General features: G+C 62.4%; 2 protein-coding genes across 4 annotated transcripts; one reads left to right on the top strand and one right to left on the bottom strand.

Annotated features, from left to right (window-relative positions):
- The first annotated feature begins 40 nt into the window (after positions 1-40).
- On the top strand, positions 41-5,218 carry LMNTD2 (lamin tail domain containing 2). Of its 3 annotated transcripts, XM_086676486.1 has the most exons (13): positions 41-794; positions 868-1,020; positions 1,426-1,540; positions 1,639-1,755; positions 2,045-2,116; positions 2,198-2,285; positions 2,626-2,922; positions 3,178-3,256; positions 3,559-3,748; positions 3,832-3,951; positions 4,040-4,236; positions 4,573-4,825; positions 4,946-5,218. In XM_086676486.1, exons 1-13 carry the CDS (start codon positions 607-609, stop codon positions 5,075-5,077), a joined length of 2,001 nt encoding a protein of 666 aa, XP_086532612.1. In that variant the 5' UTR covers positions 41-606; the 3' UTR covers positions 5,078-5,218. The 3 variants fall into 3 exon arrangements, with proteins under 3 accessions (XP_086532612.1, XP_086532611.1, XP_086532610.1); XM_086676485.1 differs by lacking the exon at positions 41-794 and having other exon boundaries at positions 1,020-1,755; positions 2,198-2,286; positions 2,630-2,922; XM_086676484.1 differs by lacking the exon at positions 41-794 and having other exon boundaries at positions 1,020-1,755; positions 2,198-2,286; positions 2,630-2,922; positions 3,832-3,957.
- On the bottom strand, positions 5,154-24,798 carry LRRC56 (leucine rich repeat containing 56). Its single transcript, XM_086676487.1, is given in 15 exon segments — positions 5,154-5,761; positions 5,764-6,029; positions 7,410-7,531; positions 7,751-7,887; positions 8,101-8,165; positions 8,244-8,420; positions 8,813-9,067; positions 9,146-9,245; positions 9,726-9,926; positions 9,999-10,095; positions 17,437-17,497; positions 18,087-18,174; positions 21,741-21,919; positions 22,398-22,637; positions 24,213-24,798. Coding segments are annotated over 13 exon segments (1,761 nt in total). The 5' UTR covers positions 21,906-21,919; positions 22,398-22,637; positions 24,213-24,798; the 3' UTR covers positions 5,154-5,734.
- Between the last annotated feature and the right edge of the window lie 134 nt (positions 24,799-24,932).

The raw sequence follows: 24,932 nt of genomic DNA, 5'->3' as shown, positions 1-24,932 counted from the left end.
GGATCTGGAGGTGGGTCCAGGACTCACTCAGGGTCCTGGTCTGGGGTCTCCCTGGAAGCTGCTGGTAACAAACAGCCCCTCCCCTTTTGGTGCTGGTATCCATGGCAACACTGTAAAGCCTTTCTTTCCCTAGGCCTGCTTGGGTTTCAGGCCTCAGGTGAGTGTTGGGGGTAAGGCCCTGGGTCTGGGGGCATCACAGGCAAAGGATTAACACCTCTGGGGACCTTTGCCTTAGGCTGAGGGCAGGACCTCAGGTCGTAGAGGGCAAGGGTGACAGAGAGACAACAGGAAATGTGTATACATCCTGGTGACATGTTGCTTGGGGAAGGGGGTGGGGGACAGTTATCTGCTGCCTTGTCCTGGTCAGAAACACACAGACATAGACACACATGTGGCTGACAATCTGGTGTCCTGGGGGCGTGCACGTGCGCATGCACACGCACGCGCGCACACATACAAGGGCAGTTTTGGAGTGATGCTGTCTAGGGCTGTCAGACACAGGCACACACTTGTGGCCATGAAAGAAGAGCCCCACGTGGTACCTACCCATGGGACACAAGGGTGACAGCCACACTACCCATCTCAGCTCCCCCAGGAACATCGAGAATGGCCCCTGAGCCTTGCCAAGAGGCTGAAAAAGCTGAGAAACAGGCTGCCTTATCCCTGGCGGACCAAGAGCCGGTCAGTTACCACCTGGAGCCTCCAGCTGGCACACCCAAAGACCCAGTGGCTCCTGCATGCCTGAAGGACACCAAGCCCAGCTCCACGCCCGTGGTCTTCCCCGTCAACCTGCAGTAAGGAAGCGAGGGAGGGGTGGTCAGCTGGAGGGCAGGGCCTGATCAAGTGGCAAGGGTGCTGGCATTGCAGGTTGGCCCCTGAGTCCTTGGACCCCCGCACCCTGCGGCTGCTGTGGGGTCAGCGGGAACTGGAGATCCAGGCTCTGCGGTGGACCATCCGGAACCGCCAGAATGCCCGGCACTGCCACATCCTGTACGAGGTGGCTGGACTGCCACCCGAGAGGTGAGCGGCAAAGTGCCAGTCCTTCGGCCCAACCCAGCCTCTGTCCTGGCCTGAAATGGCTTTTGTCTGCCCTCATCCCCAACCGCTGGGGCTGACCAACACTCCCACCTGATAATTACCCTGATTTTTGCCTCTAGCCCTTATCCTTACCTGGCTCTCACCCCCCAACCTAACCCTGAAAGAGTGAATATGCTGTAAACCTGCCCAGACCCTGACTCTAAACATGTCGATGGCCGCTGAACCTAGACTCGACCTATGACCCACACCTCTCAAAACCCGACCTGGCCTGGCCCGGTGGGACTCTGTGCCCTTAGGCCTCCACTGTCAGTGAAGAGGAGCCCCTCCTCCTCCCTTCCTTGGCTACTGACCTCGAGGTGGGGGCTGCTGAGATGGCCCCTCCCCCAGTTGCTCACACAGTCAGGAGAAGCTCCTGCAGAACCGGGTCCAGAAGCTGACTCTGGAGTTGAAAGGGCAGAAGGAACAGGCCCAACTGGTGAGGGGCAGGTGGGATCAGGGGTTGGTCAGGGGACCCAGGCTGGGGTGAGGATCAGGGGCCAGGCAGGGGGTGGCTCCGGGGGTGGGGAGAAGGCCCTGCCCCACCCGCGCACCCTCCCGGAGCAGGAGAAGTCCCAGCTGGAGACTGAGCTGCAGGCGGTCCAGAGGTCCTGCCTCCTGCAGCTGGCCCGCTCCTCCTGGGTGGGTCGCGTGCTGCGATCTTCCACCGGCAGTGTGGAGGTAAGCCCCATTCGGCCCACCCTCCTGCCTCCCACGTCCCCCTCCCCAGCCCTCCTTGGACTTCCCTTGGAGAGCCAGGGTGTCCCTTCCAGGCTGGTGCTTCCGCTGGGGGGCCCCGGCCTGCCTGGGAAGCCTGACCCCCAGGACCGTGGTCTAAGGCAGGGAGGAACCCCCTGGTTCCGCCCACCTGATGCACAGCAAATGTGTGCCTGGGGTGCTGGTGAGGCTCCAAGGGGAGAGGCTCGTTCCCCGGCTCCCCCCCCCACTGGCCTCCACTCCCCTTCTGCAGGTGGTAACTGCAGAAACTCTGATGGACTCCAGTGACCTCTCTGAGAATGATCAGGTCCCCTCTACTGGAGAGGTAAGCAAGGCCCCCGTGTGCTTTCATGGCTCGGTGGGCCCGTGGGAGGGGAGAGCCATGTTCCTGTTGCTTCCTGGCCAGGGTTTCCGGCTGGAGGACGTAGACTGGAACAGCATTGCCCATCGGTATCCCAACCTCCTCGCCAACATCAAGTCCAACTCAGATCAAAAGTAACTGTGCTGGCCAGGGACTCCTGCGGGGGTGAAGGGAGGAGAGGGCGTGCCTTGGCATGTGTGCACCAGAGTCCAAGATCTCCCCTTAGTGTCCCTGGAGGAGCCACTGACACCTCCCAAGGTCAATTCTCTGATCTACAGGAGGAGGTGAAGGTTGAAGGGAAAGGGCTCCTGAGCCATCACAGTCCATCTATGGCCTTTCTCCCAGGCTGGGTCCCAGGGACTGGAACCACAACTCGGGGTGCCCCGCCCACCTTGGGGAGGTTAGATGGGGGCAGGGCTGGAGTTCAGAAGCCAGAGCCAGCAGGCAGCAAGCAGGTCAGCAGACTGTGGCCCACAGGCACCCCCGGGCCTTGCCATCCCCACCGGCCCCAGTGCCTGGCCAGTGGGGCTCGGAGCTGCATAGAGAGTGTGTGGAACAGCATCTCAAGAGTGTCGAGTGGCGTTCCCTGCCCTCTGTGGGCACCAGCAGCTCAGGGGGCACGGACTCTGACCCCGGCAGTGGCTGGCTGGCTGAGCCTCATCGCGTGCAGAAGGCGACGGGACAGCCACCCTGCGCTGCAGGCCGCAGTTCTGAGTTGACAAAACCACACCGGAGGAGCTTCCGCAGGGAAATGCAGGCACTGCCTGAAGGTGGGGTACGGCGGGTCTCCCTGGTGGCTCCTCCCTCTCCCCACCGTGAGGCTGGGATCTCCACCCCAAACCCTAAACAGCCGTCTCCAGCAGCTTGGTCTCCCCAACAGCTCAGCGCAAGGCCGCTTGGGGGCCTCTCCTGCCTCATCCCCAGGGGTGTGGGTGGCCTTAGGTGAGACGCTACCTCCTCTGCACTCTGGCTCGCTCCCTCCCACCCCTCCCCAGCACTTTGAGCTGTCCCTCCTCTTCCCTCAGCCCCCGGGGCCATCCCTCCTGCTGTGGATCTGACCCCTGGAGCTGTTCCTCTCCCACGTGCGGCCTCAGGGTACTGCAGGTTAGTCTGGCCTCATGTTCGATGTCCCCAGAGGATGCTCCATATGGAGGTCCTCTTTCCGACAGGTCTCTCCCTGGATCCCTGGAAACCCCCCCCCCCACCTGGTAAGACGGTCCTGACAGGGGAGTCCTGTGCAGACTCAGAGCACCGCATTCCCAGGCGCCGCCTCCGTGGGAGGGGAGGGGGGTGACACGGGGTGGGGGTGGGGGATCCCAGCAGGGGTGGGTCTCCTAGCAGGACCGCGGTGGAGGGGTGCCCAAGCCTCTCTGCGGTGCCTCTACCCTCCCTGCTCACCCGCCCAGCCCCGTTAACTCCAGCCTGAAGATCGTGGCCGTGAGCCGCAAGGAGAGGTTCGTGCGCGTCGTCAACCAGTCGCTGGAGGAGACCGCCGACCTGGGCGGCCTCACGCTGCGGCAGCTCCTGTACGGCTTCCCGGTGTGCATGTACCGCTTCCCGCCCGGCACGCTGCTGGCTCCAGGGCACCACGTTACGGTGCGCCCCACTCCCCGCGAGCCCTCGTGGCCTCTGCTCCGGCCCCCACCGCCCCTCACCCGCCGCCCCGCTCTGTCCATCAGGTTTGGGGCGAGGGCCCCAGCAGCACCAAGAAGCAGCCGCCGTTGTCCTTGGGCCAAGAGCCTGTCCACTTCCATTCCGGCCGGGGATGCGTGACTCTCCTCCTGAACCCCAAGGGCGAGGTCAGGGTGCGTCTCAGACCGGGATGGGGTGGGCGGAGAGCCCCGCGGGCTGGGGGTGACCGCTGCGCCCCTCCCGGCCGGCCCGCAGGTCCTGAGCGAGCACCGGGCCCCCCACTGCGTGACCCCGGTCTCGAGGATCTTCGCTGACAACACCGACCTCTCCGTAGACCGCTTCCCGCTCTCAGAGGACGGGCTTGGGGCCGACCCCGGGGAGCAGAGTCGCGGGCCTCAACACTCGCGCGCGGGCAGGGTGCGGGAGGCCGGAGCCAGACGCCGGAGGCCCGGGTGGGCACCGCGGGTCCCTGGGTCTCCTCTGCCTCCCAGGACCCACCCCCGCAAAAACCGTCCCCCCAGACTCCCTGCTAAGGGACCATTCCCTTGCCTCAGGTCCAATCCCCTCTGAGGCCGCTCTCCAGACGGGTTCCCGTGCAGGACCACCACCCACCTCCCCGGGTCCCGTCCTCGCCGCCCCCCCCCCGCCCCCCCAGTAATTCAAGAGCGCTCCCACGCGGCGTGCCCTGCAGGACCAGCCCCTGGCTCCCGCCTCCCAGGCCCCTTCCCCTCCAGGACTGCCCTTCCCGCGGGCGGGCTCCGGACCTCACGACCCTCCTGCCCCACCAGGACGCGGGGCCTCTTGCCGCGGCTGAGCACCAGCAAGCTCTTCCGCCCGCGAGAGGTGCCGGCGCGGCCCGAGGCCGCCGAGACCCGCACGCCCGAGCTCCCGCCCGCCTTGCCCGGTGAGCGCACGGGGACGCGGAGGGCGGTCGGACCGCCGGGGAGTGGGAGTCCGGCCGACCCCATCCCGTCGCTGTCCCTCGCAGAGGCCGGGCTGTGCCTGGAGCACTGCGGGGCTAGCAAGGAGCACAGGGTCCGGGTGAGCGCGCGCGCGTGCGGGCGGTGGCGGGATACCCGAGCTCCCGCGGGGTCCCCCTCCCGGCCCCGCCCCCCCCGCTCGGGCCCCGCCCCCGCGCCGCTCAGGCTCCGCCCCCCCCAGGTGTGCCGGAGGAGCGTGGACCGGGGCTGCCCGATGGTAGCGCTGTCAGTGCAGAGCACGGCTGAGAGCAGATACGGCTTCCGCTTCCTCCCCTGCCCGCCGGTCACCGCGGACCCGGGCGCTCGGGTGTAGAAGGTGGAGGGCAGCGCGGGCGTGGGCGCCCAAGGCCGATGGGCCGCGCTGGGAGAAAGTCGTGGGAGACCAGCAGTGCCAGCTGCACAATTTATTGAACCAACGTCGCCTACGAAGTAAACCGCATTCATGTACACCTGAGAGTCCTTAAAGCGGATTCGCTTGGTTTTGGGGTGCCCCATCCCAAGGGAAGGGCACTGGCTGCCCTGTCCCTGCGTGGGCGAGGACCCGCACAAATCCCCCAGGGTCGGGGGGCGAGGGGGGCCTGGCTGCACTCCGGCCACCTCAGCCTGGGCCCAGCCTGTGTCCTCCGGGTTCGTCGCTCTGACCACTCCTCCTGGGAAGGCCGGGCCCCATGGAAGGAGTGGGCAGCGGGGCCAGTGGTGGGGAACTGGGCTCTCCTATCCTGGGCCCTTCCTTGTGCCCGCCCCTGGCAGTCCCAACCCCCCCACTCCCCTCCACCAAGAAGGGTCCCTCTTATGTCAAGCCTATTTCCCGCCCCCCAACACACTCTCCAAGATGCTCTGGGTTCCATGAGGCCAGAGTTCACATGGGGCTCCCACGACCACACTGGGGCTCCTTGGCCCGCAGTCCAGGCCAGCTTGGCAGCGGGTGGGGGGTTACACTAGGGGTGGGATTGGGCTGGGGTGATAGGGTTCAGGTGCTGCACGCACCGGAGGCCGGGGAGGTCTGGCTGCTGGATCCGGGGCTGGCTTTGGGCTGGGACATCCTTGGGCTCGAGGGTTCGGCCCCGAGGCCACCTCCAGGCCTCTTAGAGCTGTCACCGCAGCTAGCCCCTGACCCAGGCCAGGCCTCAAGCTGCCTAGGGCTCTGAGCCTACGCCTCCTGAACTGCAGGTCTGTGGACCCCCAGAAGGTGTTGCTGGAATCAGATGGCAAGGGGAACTTAGGGGGAGAGGGGATCAGGTTACAGCCTGAGGTCCTAGAAGACTCTGGAAAACAAGGAAAGAGAGCTTGTCAGACAAGGGTCCCCACAGGGATCAGTAGATGGGGCGAGGGCCACCACAGCAAGGTGGCAGTGTCCCCTGGGACCCCGCCCCCAGCCCTTCACCCCCTCACAGCGGCACCCCTCTCCTCCACTTCCTGTGCTCCCCTGGGAGGCTGTGGCTCTGCGGCCTTGTGACTTTGCTGGGGCCACACCCACTTCTGGGCATGCAGAGGCCACAAAGTCTGAGCTCTGGCTTTGGGTCACTGAGTCGCAGCACCAAGAGTGGCCCTGGGCCAGTTCCTAACACTCCGCTATAGAGTGAGGCCCTGGAACCCCCCCCCCCCCCAGGGCAGACTGGGAGGTGTGGCCGTGACCAGTGAGTGCTTCCCTGGACCTGGCCTGGAGTGGGAGGCCCTGGCACCCTTCTGTCCCTGGGTCCCCACTGTCTGTTACCACTCCCGCTGGCTGCTCTGCCTGTCCTCTGTCTCCCCCCCACCCAACAGCCCAGGCACAAGCCCACACAGGGAAGGGCACAGGCTTTGTCTGTCCTGTCTCTCTTCCATCCTGGCCCTTTTGACTCCCCAACCCACAGGAGGGTCATTCAGCCAACCTTTAAGCCTATGGCCTATGAAGGGAAACAAAAATAATATAAAAACAGGGAGGGGGACCAAACAGAAGAGACTCTTAAATATGGAGAACAGAGGGTTACTGGAGGGGTTGTGGGAGGGGGGATGGGCTAAATGGGGGAGGGGCACTAACGAATCATTGTTGCACTATATGCTGACTAATTTGGATGTAAATTTTAAAAAATAAAAAATCAAATTAAAAAAAAAGCGCCTATGGCCTATGTACTTGCTGCCCCTGCTTACAATGCCCCCTTCCCAGGCTTGCCCCCTCAGTTCTACGCGTCAGTTCAGACCCTTCCTCCAGGAAGCCTCCCTGGGCCCTGCTGCGTGAGGGTCTCTACAGCCCCCCACGTTTGTCCCATGCAGGACACTCGCGTCCTGGGCCCAGCACACAGGCCCTGTGTGCAGGGTAAGGGCAGCACCCTCCCCGCCTCAGTCCCCTGGCCCGTTTGGCGGCCTCTCCCCTCCTTTGGCCTGTGCCCTGCTCCCTGCCCAGTGGGCCTGTCCTGGCCACCCATTGCCACCCGACCCTCTCTTTCAGTCCAGGGCCCCTGCTCATACCCCCTTTTGTCCAGCCCTTGGGGCATTATTATCCCGAGCGCTCAGGGGAGGAGGACTTGGGATTGGAACCCTGACTGTAAGTCCTCACCGTCAGGAGAGGCCCTCCCCGTTACAGCCCCTCTCAGAGTCCAGCTGAGGAAGGGGACCCAAGCCGATGAATGCTGGTCTGGGGCAGTGAGTGGGGTCACTCTTAGTACCTGGGACCAGACATTGGGGGCCAGAGGGAGTCCTGGGCTTAGATTCGTCCTCTTGTTCTTCGGGCGCCCCCCGTGGGCCCCAGGGGGCTGTGGCACCTTCCTGCTGGGACTCCAGGTACCTACTGGGGAGGGGACCAGAGGGGGGAGGGGGTGCAGCCCTGCCCTTAGGGCCATTCCCAAACGAATGTGCTCTGGGGTGGTCCCCCAGCCTCAGGCTCCCACGGCCAGCTGCCCCAGCCATCCGGGGTACCTAGGCAGCCCCCCCTCCCCCGCCATGACCTCCCAGCAAACCAGGACATGCAGTGGTAGGGCTGGGGGCCGGGAGGGGGAGGGGCACCCACCGAAGGCGCAGCTCCCTCCGGGCCTGGAGCCTAGCCAAGGCCAGGAGTTCACTGCTGTCTGCAGGGTCAGGCCCTGGGGTGGAGGCACTGGCAGCCAGGTCCTCCTGTGGGGCCAGCTGCTCCGGAGGTGTCCAGGCCTGAGGAGAGAAGGGGCTGGTTTGGGGGCACAGCCTTCGAGGGGGCTAGGTGGGGGGCACCCTGAAGGCAGGACTCATCTGGCTGTGCAGGGTGTTGGGGAGGCTGGGACTTCTGGCCAGCAGTGACTGTAGGCCAGGGCATTGCCAGGCCAGCACACGGGTCCCCTGTGGTAGCACTGCAGTTGTGACCCACTTGGGGGTGACAAGCCACACCTGGCACTGGTGTCGACGCTCCCGCAGGCCTTTGGTGGGGTTTCCGCAGAGGACTCGGCTAGCACCTGAAGAAGAGGGGTGGCTGGGTCTGTTCTGGGGCTGCGGGGCTGCGGGGTCAGCTTTGTGCAGAGGTGGGTAGTTACCGTGGGTGAGGTTACTGGTGTCGTCCTGTGGAGCTGGGTCCTTGGGAAGCAGGCCTCCCGGCAGGGGACCCCCAGTGACCAGTAGGGAGGGGGGCCGTGGCCTGGGGGCCCGTGGCTGGGTCTCAGGCAAGGAGAGCTGGGAGCCGAGTGTCCGGATGGGGGCTCCGTGGGGATGATCTACCCGAGGGTCAGAATCGGAGGTCACGGAAGCACACGCCAGCCGGCCAGCCCGTGACACTGTCCACAGGCCAGGGACCCCCGCCCCCTAGCACGTGTCTGTGTGTCTGCAGGCCCACACCCCACCAGGCGCTGCTCTGCTCACAGGGAGGTTATCCTGGCCTGGGGGCAGGTATGCGGGGCTCTGGGGACAGAAGGTCAAGGCTGAGAAGGGATGTGAAATATGGCTGCTCATCTCTGAAAGGCCTAGGGGGGTGCTGGGGGGTGCAGAGCTCTCTTCCTGGGGGCGGCGGGGGGGGGGGGGGGGCGGCGTCTTCTGGGGCTCCAGCCGGTAAGGTCTCCAGGCGGGGTAGGGCAGCCCTTGCCAGAGGGCAGGGGAGTGGCCGCCATACCCAGCCCGGGGAACATGCCTTCGGAGACACTGCCCTCCTTGATGGCCTCCTTCACCATGAGCCAGTCCTGGCGCAGCTCCCGGGGGGCCGGCACGGCCGTGTGTGTGGCTGGCACCTCATCCAGGACCCGCAGCTGTGGGATGAGCTTCCTCACCTCTGCCCGATAGTTGTAGCCGGGGGGCACCTGCAGGGTGGAGGGCGTGGCGGGCCTGGGTCTAGCGGGGCCCCTCCCGTGGCTGATTCCTCCAGACCTTCCTGTGGGTGCCGGCCTGGGTCGCTCTTGGCCACCAGGGACTGCGGGGACCCTGAGCTCCCCCCCGCACGTGAACTCACCCTCTAGGCTCACAGCCAAGGTCCAGTGGTGTCCTCTGGCCTGTGGAGCTCCCCTGAGCCCAGAGCTGTGGCCTAGCTGGGCACCACCACCCCGTGGAGGCTAGCAGGGCAGAAGAGTGCGCTCTGGGCACGGGCAGTGCGGGGGTGTGGGCAGCTGTGTGGGGTGTGCACGGGCCTGCGGGAGATGAGGGGGGCTCTGGACTGGGCGTGCACGGGGCTGTGTGTGAGTGTGCGTGTGTGATTCCATGTGCAGACCGAACCGGACACGCGTGGTTCCATGTGGTGTGTGCATGGGCCTCACGGGGGTCTGTGCGTGGGCTGGGGGCCTGTGTGCACGTGGCCCCGTGGGGTCTGGTCCCGGCCTAGAAGGTCTCCAGCGATAGCAGAGAATGAGTTCCCGGTGAACAAGTCACAGGGTGCAGGTGGACTGTGCCTGGGGGACGCTCCTGGGGACGATCCCGCCGCCCTGCCTGGACATGACCAGCTTCCGGGTGGGCGGAGAGGCCCCTGGGGCCGTGGGAGGGCCAAGAGCGTCTCCCCATCCCGTGCACGTGCTTCCCCGGGCGCCCACCAGACGCACCTCGTTGGAGGGGCTGGGCCCTGGCCGCAGGCACACCAGGTTGCCCTCCAGGGTGAGCGTGGCCAGCCTCGGGCACAGCTGCAGGTAACGCACCTGCTCCAGGACCTCCACACTGTTACCCTCCAGGTCCAGGACCTCCAGCTGCTCCAGCAGGCACAGCGGGCTCAGGTCTGAGATGTTGTTGTAGGAGACGTAGAGCTCCTGGGACAGCAGGGGGCCTCAGCCAGGGCTTGGTCGGCACCCTCTCCCCAGCCCGGGGCACCACAGACCCACCTTCAGGGCCGGGAAGCAGCCAATGCCATCCAGGTCGGTCAGGCCGCAGCGGGCCAGCCACAGCACCCGCAAGCGGCCCAGGGAGGTGCCCAGGTCTCTGTGGAGGGCAGGGTCGCCTGGTCAGCGCCGTCCTGGGCTGGAGGGCCACGTGTGTGTCCACGAAGGCCCTGTGCTATGCCGCGAGCCCATCCACCACCCGCATCTGGCTCTCTCCAGGTGCAGGGCTGCCCATGACCTGTGGCTGGTGCGTGGCAGCCTCCAGGCTGAGGAAAGGGCCCCGGAGCCCCCTGCCTCCCTGCCTTCATTCCTTGCTGCAGACTCCCGGGTCTGGGCACGGCAGAAGCCCCCTCCTCCTGCCCCCCACCCCCGGAGGGCTGGGTCTGGCGGAGGGGAGCCGCCTCTGGGCGGGGTTATTTGGCTGAGCCGCACCCACCCACCATCTGCTGCAGCGGGGAGTGGGGGTTGGGCAAGGCGGCCCTGCCCCAGTGGGATCAGCCCCACTCCCTTTCTGGGCCGTGCTTGTGGCTGGCTGCCCCAAGTTACACCCCCTCTGCCAGACAGCTGTGCCTGCAAGACCTCCCCCACCCCTGCCCCGGGCCGTCCCCTGCCCAAGCCTTGTCTGCCGCCACTCCCCTGCAGACGGGCAGGCCGGTGCTGCCTCATCTTAGAACAACGCTGGGGCTCTCTGGGCCCACTGCTGCCTGCAGGGGCCCTTCATTCCTGGGTGCCCCCTGACAGGGTGTATCCTTTCATCGGGTTCGGGGAGGTTCTTGATGGCATTTCTTTTGTATTTCTCTCTCCGTGTTCCCCGTTCTCACATCTGGAGCTCTACCAGTCCTTCCTCGGTTGTCTGAGGATGACCCTCGTTTTCTTATCTTCTCTCCCCTGTTTCCATCTCTCTGCCTTGTCTTCTGCTTTCTGGGAGATTTGCTCATTTTCCAACATTGCTACTGATGTTTTTCTGTTGGCCGCCATGTCTGACTCTTAAGTGCCCCTCATTGTCCTCCGCTCTTTTTTCGTAGCATGCTATTCTTGTTTTGAAGATGCCAAGAAGCCACATCTTCCGTGTCTCTCGCAGTATCTGCTGAAGTTTGGGGGTTTTACTCTCCTCCCTCTATTGCCTAGTCTCCCCCGGGACTTTTGCGTGTCGTGTTGCAGGCACCCTAATATTTCTAGTTGTACCATTAATAGCTTCTTGGGCATTCGAATTGGGGGCGAGGGCCTGAAATGCTGCTTAGAAGAGCTGCGTTGCCGGGACCCTGATGTGGGGGGGCTTCCCTGCCGGGGCCTGGGGTGAGGGTGGGGACCAGTCGCTGCAGCGTGACTCCTGTGCTCCTGAAATCGCACCCCTGCGTTTTTTCGCCTCGGGACTTGGCGTCTGCCCTTCTCCCTGCTTAGCTGTTCCTGTTCCTGTGTCCTCCTCCCAGCCCTGTGACATCCGATGGCTTTTCTGCACGGCTTGGTGACTTCCTCAGACCTTCCAGTGCACATGCCCCCTCCTCCCACCATGGTGATGTCTGACCCACGGCCTCACCTGGCTGCCGTCCCCCCAACCTCCACGTCACCTTTGTGAACCCCACTCCCGTTACGGGGTCTCCACGTTCACCCCCAGTCCGCTGCAGCCAGTGTATCTTCCCATCATCTCTTAATTGGCTGAGGTCTGTGTCTAGTGACTTCTTCGAGAGGGGCCAATCAAACTGTTTTCCTTGATCTGTAACTTATTCCGAAGCATTGGCTGGGCGTGGAATTCCCGTTCCTGCTTTCTTTCCACTGGGCATGTGGGCATCACCCCACCTCCTGGCCTTGAGTGTTTCTGTAGAGAGGTCCCAGGGAAACCACATGACTGGTTCACCTTCAAGGAGGAGGTGATGCCTTTCCTCGGCCGCCTCCAGATTTCATCTTCACGTCCAGTAGCTTCGTTAGGGTGCGTTCCAGTGTTAGCTGGCCACCTTCGATTTTTCCCTTCAACGTGTGGTTGAAAGTCCTCTTTTGTGTCTCACAAGTTTTCTTTTTTTAAATGTTTTTTTTTCAACGTTTATTTATTTTTTTTTGGGACAGAGAGAGACAGAGCATGAACGGGGGAGGGGCAGAGAGAGAGGGAGACACAGGATCGGAAACAGGCTCCAGGCTCCGAGCCGTCAGCCCAGAGCCCGACGTGGGGCTCGAACTCCCGGACCCTGAGATCGTGACCTGGCTGAAGTCGGACGCTTAACCGACTGCGCCACCCAGGCGCCCCTAGGTTTTCTTTTTTTAAAACAATTTTTTTTTTTACTTTTATTTATTTTTGAGAGAGAGAGACAGAGAATGAGAGAGAGGGAGACACAGAATCCGAAGCAGGCTCCAGGCTGTCGGCACAGAGCCCGACGTGGGGCTCGAACCCACGAACCGTGAGATCATGACCTGAGCTGAAGCCGGACTCTCAACCGACGGAGCCACCCAGGCGCCCTCACAAGTTTTCTTTAACCTTTAACTATTTGTTCTGTTCCCTTATTTCGGTTTCCTTCTGAAGCGATCACAGTCACGTGCCCAGCAGACCCTCCGCCTGCCCTCCACCCTTGTGGTCCGTCCGGACGCCGTTTACGGTCAGGTGTGGTCGTTTTGACCGTTCCTGTTCTCCACGCGGCACGTTGTGCTGGGTTTCCCGCAGGATCTCTTTGGAGTGTGTCTTCATTTCTGAGATGGTATTATTGTTCCATTCCATTTCTTTTCAGAGTCTGCTTGTGACCTGCGGTTCAGACCCGAGGGGCACGGCCAGAGCGGGCTGCGGGGGGCGGGGGGGGGGAGAGCTAGGTGGCTACGTGCCCAGCCGAGAGCGGGCAGTTCCGGTGTTACAGGAGAGTGGGTACGGGGGAATAACTAGCAGATTTTGCCTCATCTCAGATTCAATAGGAAGATTACCGAATATTTGGAAGTAATGACAAAGAGCAAAGCACGCGGAGTTTGTGGAACCACGCCTGACGCTGCCCAGGAAGACAGAGCTGCATCTTCAAGTGTGTTTCTCAGAAAACTAGAAGGATCGCCACAACAGAGCTACGCATTTCGCTCAAGGAGCTGGAAAGAGGACAACAGCACATTTCAAACAGAACAAGAAGTGAAGACACAATAAAGATGCGGGCGAGACGAGTAACAACCAGACTGTACAGAAACCCAACAGAGCCGAGAGCCGACTCCGCAAAAAGTTAACGGACAACCTCCCGCAAAGTGAAGGTGAGGAGACGATGCCAACAAATACACGGCATTTCGAAGGAGGAAGAATTACAGCCAGCGCAGCCGTGGCAAACAAACAGAAGACACTGTAAACAAAATATAGACCAACATTTTTGAAAACCTAGATAAAGCGGGCACGCAAGGAAATATGAAACTCGGTTAAAGAAATTAAGTGGTGATGGCCAACCCCCAACCCTCACAGTCCTCAGACCTGGACTGGTTTTCGTGAATTAATTTAAAAATGTTTATTTATTTGTTTTGAGAGAGGAAGAGAGAAAGAGAGCAGGGGAGGGGCAGAGAGGGAGGGGGAGAGAGAGAGAGAGAGAGAGAGAGAGAGAGAGAGAGAAACCCAAGCAGGCTCTGTGCTGTCAGATCCCGACGGGCTGGATCCCACGACCCTGGGATCGTGACCGGAGTCAAAAGCAAGAGTCGCACACTCAACCGACAGAGCCACCCGGACGCCCCTACCGGTTTTAAAAGTAAGTTGTAATGAGCCACCAAGGAGTCGACAATGTCGATATTCCACAACAGTTTTGTACACAAGAAGTTTAAAAAATAGAGCCGTCGAAAAGGACAGTTAGAGGGGGAGGCAACGTAGGCGTCAACCCCTGATCCCAGAACCAGGGAAGTACAGGGCAGGTGAAGGGCTGGCCCTCGTGAGCACGGACAGGAAGACTGCCGAGCAAATAGAATTCAAAGTCACAGTGATGTTAACTCAGCGTGACCCAGTAGTCCTACCGCAGACGCACAGGGAAGGATCACCACCACCGATGGGGTCCAGGAGTATCGTTCCGTGATCGTGTGGACAGACGCAGAGAAACTGAGACACGTGCCCGTTCAGACAGACAGAAACCAAGCGTGCCCGCGGCCGTCTTTGCTCGTATTTCACGTCGTGCCGTGGGGCGGGCCCGCCGAGGCTACGGGGTGAGACGAAGAAGCGTGTGGGCTAGAAGGGAAAGTTGCCGGTCTTTCTATCTTCAAGACAGAAACCCCGACTGAATTAACAAATTACTGGGGTTCTAGGAGAGCTTGGCAGTTTTGCTCCGTCGAAAATCAAGACACGAGGTTGCCAGAGACCAGACCCACGTATGAGAGTCAGTAGTGCTGTACTGATGGAAAAGAAATCTGCGCTACGTCAGCGTAGTTCTCTACGTTTATAGCAACCAACCAGAAAATACAAAAGAAACGGAGCCCCATTCGTGATTGTAAAAATCCCGTAAACATGTGGGCCTTTAGTTCTGGTCTCAGGGAGGCCGATGTCCTGCCCTGTCCCAAGCAGCAGTGGGGACGGGAGGGGTGGCTCCTGGCTGAGCTCACGCCGCCTCGGTTCACGATCACATTCTGTTCCTGGCGGCTGGTGCCGGGGAGTGTGACAGGATGCGGTTCTGCACAGAGAAACGCAGGAGGGACGCTGGGAACCTGCTTGTTCTTACTGTCAGACGCAGGAGGGCACGTTGCCCGGTACAGGATGAAGGGTGTCCCCCCTCCCAGCAACACGTAAGTCAAAGTCCTACTGCCAGCACCCCAGGATGCGACCCTGTTTGGAGAAGGCGTTGTAGCACGTGTAATCATTAAGACGAGCTCCCCGCGGCGCGGGGTGGGCGCTAATATCGTCTGGTGTCCTTATGAAAAGGGGATGTGGGGACGCAGGTGGGGACACAGGGAGGATGCCGTGTGAACGTGGGGGCAGAGTCGGGGCGGAGGCGCCTACGAGCCAAGGAGCGCCGAAGACGGCAGCAAGCTGCCCCCCCCCCCCCCCCAGCGGAGCGGAACGAAACGGCTCCTCCCTCGCAGCGCCAGAAGGAGCCAGGGCCGTCCACCTTCGCCTTGACTTCTGCTCTGCCTAACCGGGAAAGACTACATCTCTGCTGCTCGGGCCTCGTGCGTGCCGGTCACGGCCGCCTCGTCCGCGGCCCGGAACGGGGCTCGGCCCGGGTGCGCGCTGGGGGATACAGCGTCCCGTGACCTGCGGCGGAAGGCTTTCTATCTGATAACAAGCTTCCTACCTAGGGGAAGCTTAAAGACTCGTTAAAAACAAAGAGCACACGGGTGGAGAGCTATTCATCTCCGTGAACGTGTATGGGTAACAAATAAACCCGAAGTAGCGGGTGAATCTTTCTTCGCTGCAAAGAGAATTTGGAAAGAGTCGTGCGGGCAACGCCCGACAAACAGATCGTAAACGTCAAATAGGAGAAGCGTTCGGGAGCAGCCCGGTCGTTTTGGGAAAAGGAAGGCGACGAGGAGGCCGTCGGACACGGACACATGAACACACAGCCCTAGGAGTACAGGCAGCGTGGCACTGGTGCAGGACAGACGGACAGACGCCGCCGAGAGCTCCCACGTCCACATCTGCGCGAGGACCCGGTAAGTGGCAGAGTGGTCTGTAGGGAGGTGGTGGGTTGCTGGAGAGACGAGGTCGGGAAAAGGGGCTCACCGTATGGCAGGAATTAAAACTGGGTCCCGATCTCGTGCCGCCATTGAAGGCGACCTCACAGGTAGAGACCGTAAGAGTGAACGAAAGGAGAGGCAGAATAATCCCGCGACTTCGGGGGCGTGGACGAGCTTCCTGGATGAGACCCAAATCACCAGCCAGAATTGACGGACCGAGTCAAAACGAAGGGTTTCTGTGGAAGCGAAGGCCGCCACAGGCGAGGTCAGCGGGGGCAGGCGGGCTGAGGAGCCTCGCAGAGTCTAAGCCACGCTCGGCCCGTGTGATCAAGAACATCCGCCTTCACGCCCGCGACATTTCAGCTGCTGAATTCTCTCTCAGCCGCCGCCGAACGGACAGACATTACGTCAAAATCATTTTCCAGCCCTTAAGATACTGCCTGAGATTTTATTTTTTTAAGTAATCTCCACGCGCAACGTGGGGCTCGAACTCACGACTCCAGACCAAGGGTCGCACGCTCCTCTGACTGAGCCTGGGCGCCCCACCCCGGCCTGAGATTTTAATGCCCTTAGTATGGCTGTTATCAGCTAAGCCGCACATGAATTTACTGGATTGCCACGCTTAATTAGATAACTTCCTTTTACAAACTGTTGTCCACTTTCAGCCCGTGGAGATTTGCAAACCTCATGTGGCCCAGTTTCAGGGTTCAGGAAGAGAAAACTTAAAAGACTTGCTACACTTGTCACTGTTGTTATCAAGGGACAGAACGTGTTTTCTTGCAATTTATGATCTAATCATTTTTCTTGGAATTGGGGTTTTTTTGTCTTCTTGGAATTGAATTATTTTGTTTTGCTACAAACGATGTATCATATTTCTTAATTTTATAATACGTTCCACTTCTCTGTAGTTGTCATCCTTTCGTTTATGAGTTTTATACACTTCATTATTCGCTGAGCTGATCTGAAGACTCAACAAGGAAGGAGTAAACAGGATTTTTTGTCTTTGTTGATTTCTCTGTCAGAACACTGCTTAGCCGCACGTTCAAGGCACGTTCCTGAAACCCCACTTTCTAGACCCTCACTGCAGACACGGTGCCCTCTGTGCCCTCTGAGGCCCGTTCTCTGCTCTGGCCCTTGGGGCTGAACCTGACCTTTATTTGATAAATAACAGTATAAATAAGGAAAATCAAGAAAGCGTTCGAAGGAGGTTGCTTCATAAATACCTTTCTGGACTCCCCTAGACATGACTGGGTGCTGAGAGCCCATTTAAAACGTCTGGATCATTTTCCAGAATTCTGACCGGACCCCCTGCCTCACGCTGGCCGGCCCTGGCTACGTAAAACCCATTTTGCTCCGACACCAAAAACAGTCTGATGTTGCTTCAGCTTTGCTCTTTCCGGCCAATGACGTAAACAAAGGACGTTAATCTGTCTTTAATTTTTTGAATTTTGTCTCTTAAGTTGATGACTCACGTGCCATTACGTTTTACGTGCCCCGCCGCAGGGACGCCTGAAACTCTGAAGGCTTGGGTGGTATCGGGGCACCCACCGGAGACCCCTTGCTTGTTGGGGACTCTTTGCCAAAGATGGGGAGCATCTTCCGGGCACCCCGTGGTGGGTCCTTGGAGACCTGGTGTGACCAGCCTGAAGCTGACTACAGGCTCTGAGTGGTGTGTGTCACTCTCAGCGGGTGCCTCCAACAAACTGGGGGTGGGTGACACGTGCCACATGTCCCAGAGTGAGGCTGGAGGGCGGGCATTAGGGCCCGGACACAGAGGCAGCAGGACGCCGGGAGGCTCTCGGTGGGGACCCCCCTCCGCCGTGATCCCAGGGCAGGTACTCACCTCACGGAGCCCAGGCAGCTACCGTTCAGCTTCAGCTGGCTGAGGTTGGGCAGGTGCACCCCTGGGGGCCAGAGGAGGGAGAGGTCAGAGACTAAGCCTTACCCCTCACTCACCTCTCTGCACCCTCCGGAGACATCCGTGCCCCTTGGCCCCTGATCGATGGCTGCTCTGAGTCCTGGAGGCAACCTCGCGGCTGTGTGCTTCAGGGACACGTGAGCAGACGGGCCCGTCCGGAAGGCCAAGAGGCCCCAGGACTCCAGGAGTCCACTCGGAGGAGGGGCGCCCCATTGGTGTGGCGGGGCCGCCACAGCTTGGGTCCTATCCCTGAGCCGCATCCCAGATCCAGCCACAGGCACCCCACACTATAACCTGCATCAACTGGCGGCTCTGTTCCAGAGCACAGGAACCCCCGAGCCCGTGTCCTTGTGCACCCTAAAACCCCCAGGGAAAGGGTTCTGAGCTAGACTCCTTCCAAGAACGGGGCATTGACCCTGCAAGACAGTCCCCGATCCCTGAAGGAGGGATGCAGGGCAGGCCCGTGGGGTGCAGTGGTCCAAAGACCGAAGCCTGGCAGGGAGCCCTCCAGCGAACGGACCCTCATGAGGTCTGACCTTGCCAGCAGTGGGGTGTGGACAGGGAGGGGCTCTCACCGAAGTTCCCCAGGCTGCTCTCACGGGTGCTGACGCACATCTCCAGCATGCCCACCAGTCGAAGGTCATCTACCTGGGCCAGGGCGCGCTGCAAAAATCAATGAAGAGTCAGCCCTGGGGCCTGGACCGCGGTCACTCCTCCCCAGTCTCCGCCTTCGGCTGTGGGGCTGGAACAGGGGGCAGAAATGCCCGTGCCTCATCTGTGTTGACCTTGGCCAGGGATGGCTTTGGCTGGTGGGGCTCTTTGCAGACAAGGGCCTGCCCTGAGGGTGCCAGTGTCCAAATGAGACCCGGGCAACAGACCCAGTGTGTCGGAGCTCGGCGCCCAGTCTGCTGAGCGTGGCTGAACCACAGCCCCCCGGACCCGCGGACGAGCGTGCCTGGACCCACCCACGGCGGCTGGGTGTTGTTTGTCACGGAGCGTGGCAGCCATAGCGGATTCATACAGAACGCGGGAGCTAGGCACGGTTCCCATGGTCCGCACGACAACACGACTAAACAACGTGACTGATTTGGGACCGGGTTGGGGGTCTGAAAAGGCGGACGCCTGTGCCATGCGAGACAGTCTCCTGCGGTAGCCTGGATGGCAGAAAGCGTGCACGAGGAGCTTGTCGCGTTGAGTGGAGAGGTCCCAGCACGCTGCGGGCGGAGTGAGCTGAGCCCCCTTAGTGCCCTTGACAGGGGGCTGTCCAGAGGGAGGGGACAGAGCCCCGGAGGTTTGGAGCCCGTGGGTCTGAAAAATAAAATGCCCTCTCGATTCCAACCCGCAAGAGAGAAAGCTGAGAAGGGCTTGCAGGTAGGACGACCCAGTGAGCCAGTCTCAGGGACGAAGCCAGCTTGCCTGGCACCCACCGCACCCGCAGAGGCCCCGGGCTCTCAGGAGAGGCCCCGGCTCGCAGTGACAGAGTCCGCAGAGAGGACCGTGTCCGGACACAATCGCAAGTGTGGCTTTCGGTCCTGGCGTCGGCCGGACTCATTCGTACGGCGAAGCACACGGGCTGTGGGCCTCTGATGACCAGGCCGCCACGGCCCGGACTGGGGGTCACGGAGGTCGTCCGCAACAGCGGCCCTTTCCCCAGCCGGGAGCCAGGCGGAGAAGGGGGCCCCAGGATGGACAGAAGCCACACCAGGGACAGAACGATCTCCAATCAATGCGTGTTCCCAGCACAGGGCACCCAGACATTTGTTGGGTGGGGGTCAGTGCCACCAGACCAGGGCCCCCCCCTCTCAACTGGGAGAGGCTGGCAAGGTAGCCTGTTGTGTCCCCCTCTGCAGGCTGGCTGGGGGGCCACGCTGGTCCTCACGCCCGCCTGGGTCTCACGGACAGGCCCTTCTTCGGATGCGTGCGGTATAGTTTCCTCCCCGGACACTGGACTTGCCTGAGACGGGGCGCGTGGGGACTTGGGGAGTGTGCAGGGTCTGGATGTGGGGGTGGGTAGGTCGCCGCTCACGCCGGTCGCTCCTCCCCTGAATTAGAACGGTGCGCCCATTCCCTGGCGGGCGACAACACAGACCCCAGAGCAGGTGGCCTCGTCCACGCTGGGCTTGGCGGAGGGAGCCCACGAGTTTGCACCTGGGGTTCGCCCGCTGCTCACCCCGGCGTCGGCCCTGAGCAGGGTGGTCCCGTGTGGCCCCTCGAGCCTGGATCCCAGTGGGAGCCCGCGGTGTGGCTGGGAGCAGGGCAGCCTCAGGACGGACACCTGTCTTTGGAGCCAGAGTCTGGGAGGCTCATGGTCAGCGTTGTGGCCACAGACGACACACGGGATACAGCGATCCCCCTGCCAAGGGGTTGGGGACTGCTGGTGGGCGCCTGAGCGTCAGCGAGATTCACCCGGGAGCAGTCTGAGGTGGGCGTCCACGTGGGTCTGAGGAGACAGCTTCGTGGCACGTTCGCACCCCGCCCGGGCCTGAGGTTGCGGGGATCCCAGGCTGTACAAAGCCTTCTGTGTGACGGGGCCCTCTGGGGAGTGTCCCGCCGGCCATCCGAGGAAGGCACGGCGGCCATACCTCCTCCTGCAAACATCCTCCCTGTTGGGCACTGTCAGCCGAGAAGGAACACAAAACGGAGGGAAATGAAACACAGACACTCCGTTGAGCACCGGGAGTGTCTGTGGCTCCGCGGATGCTGGGGCGGGGGCGGGGGGCGGGGGGGGGGTGGTTCCTGCACCCGGACTGCAGCCACCTGGCCCAGAGCCTGTGTCCTGTCTCCTCGGCCTCTGGCATGAGCTCACTTCCAGGCCCTGAGGGTGCTCACGGCGGGCTCGCTCAGTCGGCCTGGCCTAACTCCTGGTGTGTGGTGCTCGGTAGGTGCTGAGGCTAGGTCCTCGTGGGGCAGGTGAGGGTCACTGCCCTCCCTGGCCCTCCCTGCCCCTGCTCTGCTCCCAGCCGGCTGCTCTGTCCAGCAGAGGACGCTCCAGCCCTGTGCCCAGGTCGACCGGTGCCCGAGTCCCCTCTGAGAGCCAGGCCGTCGTGTCAGGGCAGCCCGGGCTCCCTGTGGCCCTAGGCGTGCCTGAGACAGGAGCACCACCCTGAGCTCTGTGCACACTGGCCCCCTCCAACACGTCCGCCCGCTGTGTCTGAACCCAGACCTCACTGGCACCAAGGGACACAGGACCCCAGAGCTGGCCAGCACGGAGGTGGCGTGCAGCTGTGAATCCGTCTCTGTCCCCTGGGGCCCTGTCAGGGGGGGCTGTTGAGGAGCTGGTGGGGGGCCGTCCCGATGTGTTCCGTGCTGGACCAAGGCACTGGGAAGTCTTGGGCTCGCAGGGTGGCTGGAGGGCTGCACGCACAGAGGAGCCCGTGCGGAGCGCGGGAACAGGGGCCTGGCAGGCGAGTCCCACCCGCGCCGATCTCTGAGTTGGCCGGGGAGGCAGGTGGGGGCCTGAGGCAGCCAGGTTTCCTTCTGCTGCACGTCGGTGAGTATGTCACGGCAGGGTCTCCAAGGGACCCCTCTCCATGAGCCTCTCACCCTCTTACCCCGTGCAAGCGTGGGTGTGGCGGTGCCTGCAGCTGGCGGGGTCTGCCCCCTCGGCATGGCCAGCAGCGGGTGACGTGCAGAGCTGCCCAGAAGGGTCGCTGGGCAGGAATCGGGAGCCGTGAGGGCTCTCCGCGTCCTGGAGGGCCTCAGGACAGGGGCGGGGCTGACAGCCCCAGATGTGGGAGAAAGCCTTCAGCAGCTGCCCCAGACGCAGTCGGTGGGACCCCGGAGTGGCCCCCACTTAACCAGCTGGGCCCGGACGCCAGGGCTCCCCTACCGAGCTTGTGTTTTATCTACCTATCCCCGGTGGTTCGCACCTGCTGTGTGCCGGCCACTTTGACGGCTCCCCACCCTGTCTCTTGCCGGGATGACAGCCGCTTGAACGAGGGGCTCCTCAGGTTCATGGAGCGGTTCACAGAGGGGTCCCTGGAGCCCAGCACACAGCGGGTACCAGGCAAATACCTGTGGGATTCCTGCCCGGCTCATTCCCTTTGGGGTCCTGAATGGCGGGGGCACATCTGTGTCACCAAGCACCTGTGTCCCATAGCAGGGCTGAGGACGTCTGTCAGCCAGGCAAGCCTAGAGGGCTGGGGACCGAGGGCGGGCTGGACACCAGCCCTGGGACGCTGCCCCACGCGGAGCCCTGCGGCCTGAGCCCCCAAGCCCTTGGCACTCACCAGTCGGGCAGGTGACAGGTACTCCTCTACCAACTGCTCGCCATGGCTGCCCGGGTCCTTGCTCTTCGGGCAGGGGTTGTGCGGGCCTTGCCAGCTCAGCTCCCGCACCAGGATATCGGCTGTGCTCGGCCAAGGCCGGTGGGCTTTGTCCCAGGCCTGGTCCATTCACATCCAACCTGCTGGGGATGGGCAGAAGGCAACGATGCCAAGCCTTTGCTCTCCCTCAGATCTGCAGCCTGGCTTAAACCCCTGCACAGCCAGCCCCCGTGGGGCTCCCCCTGTCCGGCTCTGGGGGGCTGTCACTCATTTAGTTTCCCCCTGCCCGGGGGCCTTGTTGCGCACCCCCCCCCCCCAGTCCCCTGCTCAGCCTTAGCTCACACCCCACTTGGGTCTAGGAAGGTCATCCTCCAGGGCCCACAAGAGGGGTACTGGCTCTAGACTCCCCCATCTGAGGTCCTACGTAGGCTGTGAGATGTGGGACCCGGGGGGGGGGGTGCCATTGGCCCCAGGTCATGGTTGCTCTGTCAGCTGTGACCAGCAGCAAGCCGTTGCCTCAAGCCCTGTGCTGTGCGTCTCCCCCGATGGTCTCCAAGCGTGGGGGCCCAGGACTAGGCTCTCAGGCGTTCCCCGACCCCCGTGCCCGCTGAGCCCCCTCACCTGAGGCAGCTGCCTTTTTCCACCACGGGTCAAACATTCAGGCAAGGTGTCCCCAAGTGGCACCTGCAGGAGAGAGGTGGGTTGGCCTCCTGGCCAGGTCACTGTGCCCAGGGGATCTGAGACAGGCAGGACTGAGGTCACAGGGCTCAAAAGTGAGCAGGTGCCGAGATGCGTGGGGCTGCCAGTGTGGGGACTGGCCCTCAGGTGCTTTCAGTCATCCCGATGAGGGACCTGGACCGGCTGAAGAAGAAGTCAGGTGGTGGCTGGCTGCATCCTCTTTCCAAAAGGGGTTCCGGGTCTGCCACAGTGGACTGTCCCTCACGGGCTGGGCTCCCTGGCATGCTGTCCCTCCTGAGGACCCCCAGCCCCAGGCCCCACAGGCGTTGTTCAGTGTGTCCCTGAGCCACCCACCTGCACGAGGTTCGCCTGGCACTGGTCCTTAAAGATGCAGATACCTGCCAAGCCCCGGACCTGGGAATCGTCTCTGGGGTAGAGCCAGAAGTCTGCCCGGGATGTTCTGGCCACCTCCCTCCAACTGGGTTGAGGCCTCGCTGACCCCTGCCCCTGTATTCCCTCCTCTCCTTCCTGGATTTACTCTGCTTATAAGTCTGACTCGTTCTATGGTCCTCTGCGTTTTACAACGCATCCTGGTGAGTGAGCACCTTACCCCAAGACAACGCGGGCTCTGTGCGGGCAGGATGCTTGCCCGCTGCATCCACAACGTACAGGGCTCTGCGCTAGTCACCAGCCACTGTTCTTATCCATCAGCCTCTGTGGACGTTCAAGACGCATCCTCTCCGCCATGCTTAGGGCAGGGAGGGTGGCCAGCTGGGCTCTGACAGAGGCCTTGGGAGGGTTGCCGAGCCCTGGCTCTGTGCGCCTCAGTGACCTCACCTGGAAAGTGACACAAACACCCAGGATCCAGGGAGGCTAAGGCCATGGGGTTTCCAGCCCGGATTTCTTTCCAAAAGTTCCCTCTGCTGCCTGCCTTTCTCTAGCTGGTGAAAAGCCCTAAGCCTGGCAGGAGGACCCCACCACTGTGCCTCCTGACAACGTGCCGGCCACCCCACTCCCAGGCCTGCCAGCCTTGTGGAGACGGAGTGCGTGGGCTGGTCAGGCTGCAGCCCCAGGATGCCCTTGGCAGCCTTAAGGGCCAAGCCTGCTGCTCCTTCCTTCTGTGCCTGACAGCAGGTGAGCAGAGGTCCTACCCCTGACGGGGCCCAGAGCATCGGTCTGGTCCAGCCCAAAGGTCTCAGGGTCCAAGGAGCAGGGCCTGTAAACACTGTCCCCTCACATTCGTGCACTGGCTGGAACCTGTCTGTGCTGTTCATGGCTCTCTACTCCCAGCCCCTGCCCTGCCACTCTGCGAGCCCTACAAGCCTCCCAGGTTGGAAACCCACGGGGCTGTCTGTCCCCACAGCCCAGGCTAATGCCAGTCCCTGGTCTGGCTCATCAGCTCTCTGGGTCCCCTCCGCCCTCCAGGCCTTCACCACAGCGGGAGGAGCTCTGAGGGCAGGGCCTGGTCCCCTGTGGGTCTCCACCACGGAAACTCCCAGAGCAGAGTCTGGGTCCCTGCCTCCCCATCTTCCCCAGAGGCGGGGCTTGGGGCCCCTCCTATCCCGGTGAGTGGGAGCCCGGCTACTGGTTTTGCGCAGGGCCCCTGGAAGACCAGATTTGACACCTGGGGTACCACTGAGTTCCCCACTGGCTTTGCCGCTTCATCCTGGGGCCTGCTCTTCGGCCTGTCTGCCCCGAGGCACGGGGGAGACAGCGAGGCCTGCGGCCCCGGGGCCCAAAGGCGTGTTTGGCTCTCACCTGAGGGGTTGGTCTGTGTGCCACCGCCCTGGGCGTCCTCCGCCGCCGGGGGCTCGCTGCGACTCCGGGTCGGTCGTTCTTCCGGGGGCGGGGTTGCGGGCCCTGGGCGCCATGGCAACGGGGCCGGAGCGTCATTTGAATACTCAAATATTCATGAGGCCGCGGGACGCTCCCCGACTCCCAGGTCGAGCCACGCCCCTTTAGCAACAGTTGCTCAGGCAGGGCGAAGGGGGCGGGGCAGCAGCCAACCCGGATCGGGATCGGGAGCGTCGGGCCCCGTAGGCCGCGGGCGCCCCCTGGGCTGGGAGGGAAGCCGGGGCAGAGGTGAGACGCCATCAAGCGGGGACGGCGGGGTGGGGCGCAGACAGGCCAGGTGTCAGCCCCTGCAAAGCGGGTCTCTGGAGCAGACCAGCACCCACCTCTCCCAGCTGGGAGGGTCGCCCGTGAGGCCCTGGCCCTGGCCCTGCGGGATTTACCTCCGCCTCGGAGCGTGACGGAAGCCAAAACAAAAGGAGCCCCTGAGGACGAGGCAAATGCAGACATGGACACCAGGAGGGGAGTTTGGAGGGTCCACGCTCGAGAGGGACGCCACCACCCGCTTCCATTTGCGCACCTTTACTTCGCGTCTGTGCGCGTCAGGCGCAGGCCCGGCTCTGTTGTAGCAGCGGTGCAGTGCGCGGGACCGCCAGCCGGATACAGTCACGGCCGGTGGGGTCGGTG

This window comes from Puma concolor, chromosome D1, assembly GCF_028749965.1.
Source record: "Puma concolor isolate L17-30 chromosome D1, mPumCon1.1.hap2, whole genome shotgun sequence".
In the NCBI taxonomy this organism is placed as follows: Eukaryota; Metazoa; Chordata; class Mammalia; order Carnivora; family Felidae; genus Puma; species Puma concolor.
The sequence above is the reverse complement of the archived record's forward strand: the minus strand, read 5'-3'. Positions and strand labels throughout refer to the sequence as shown.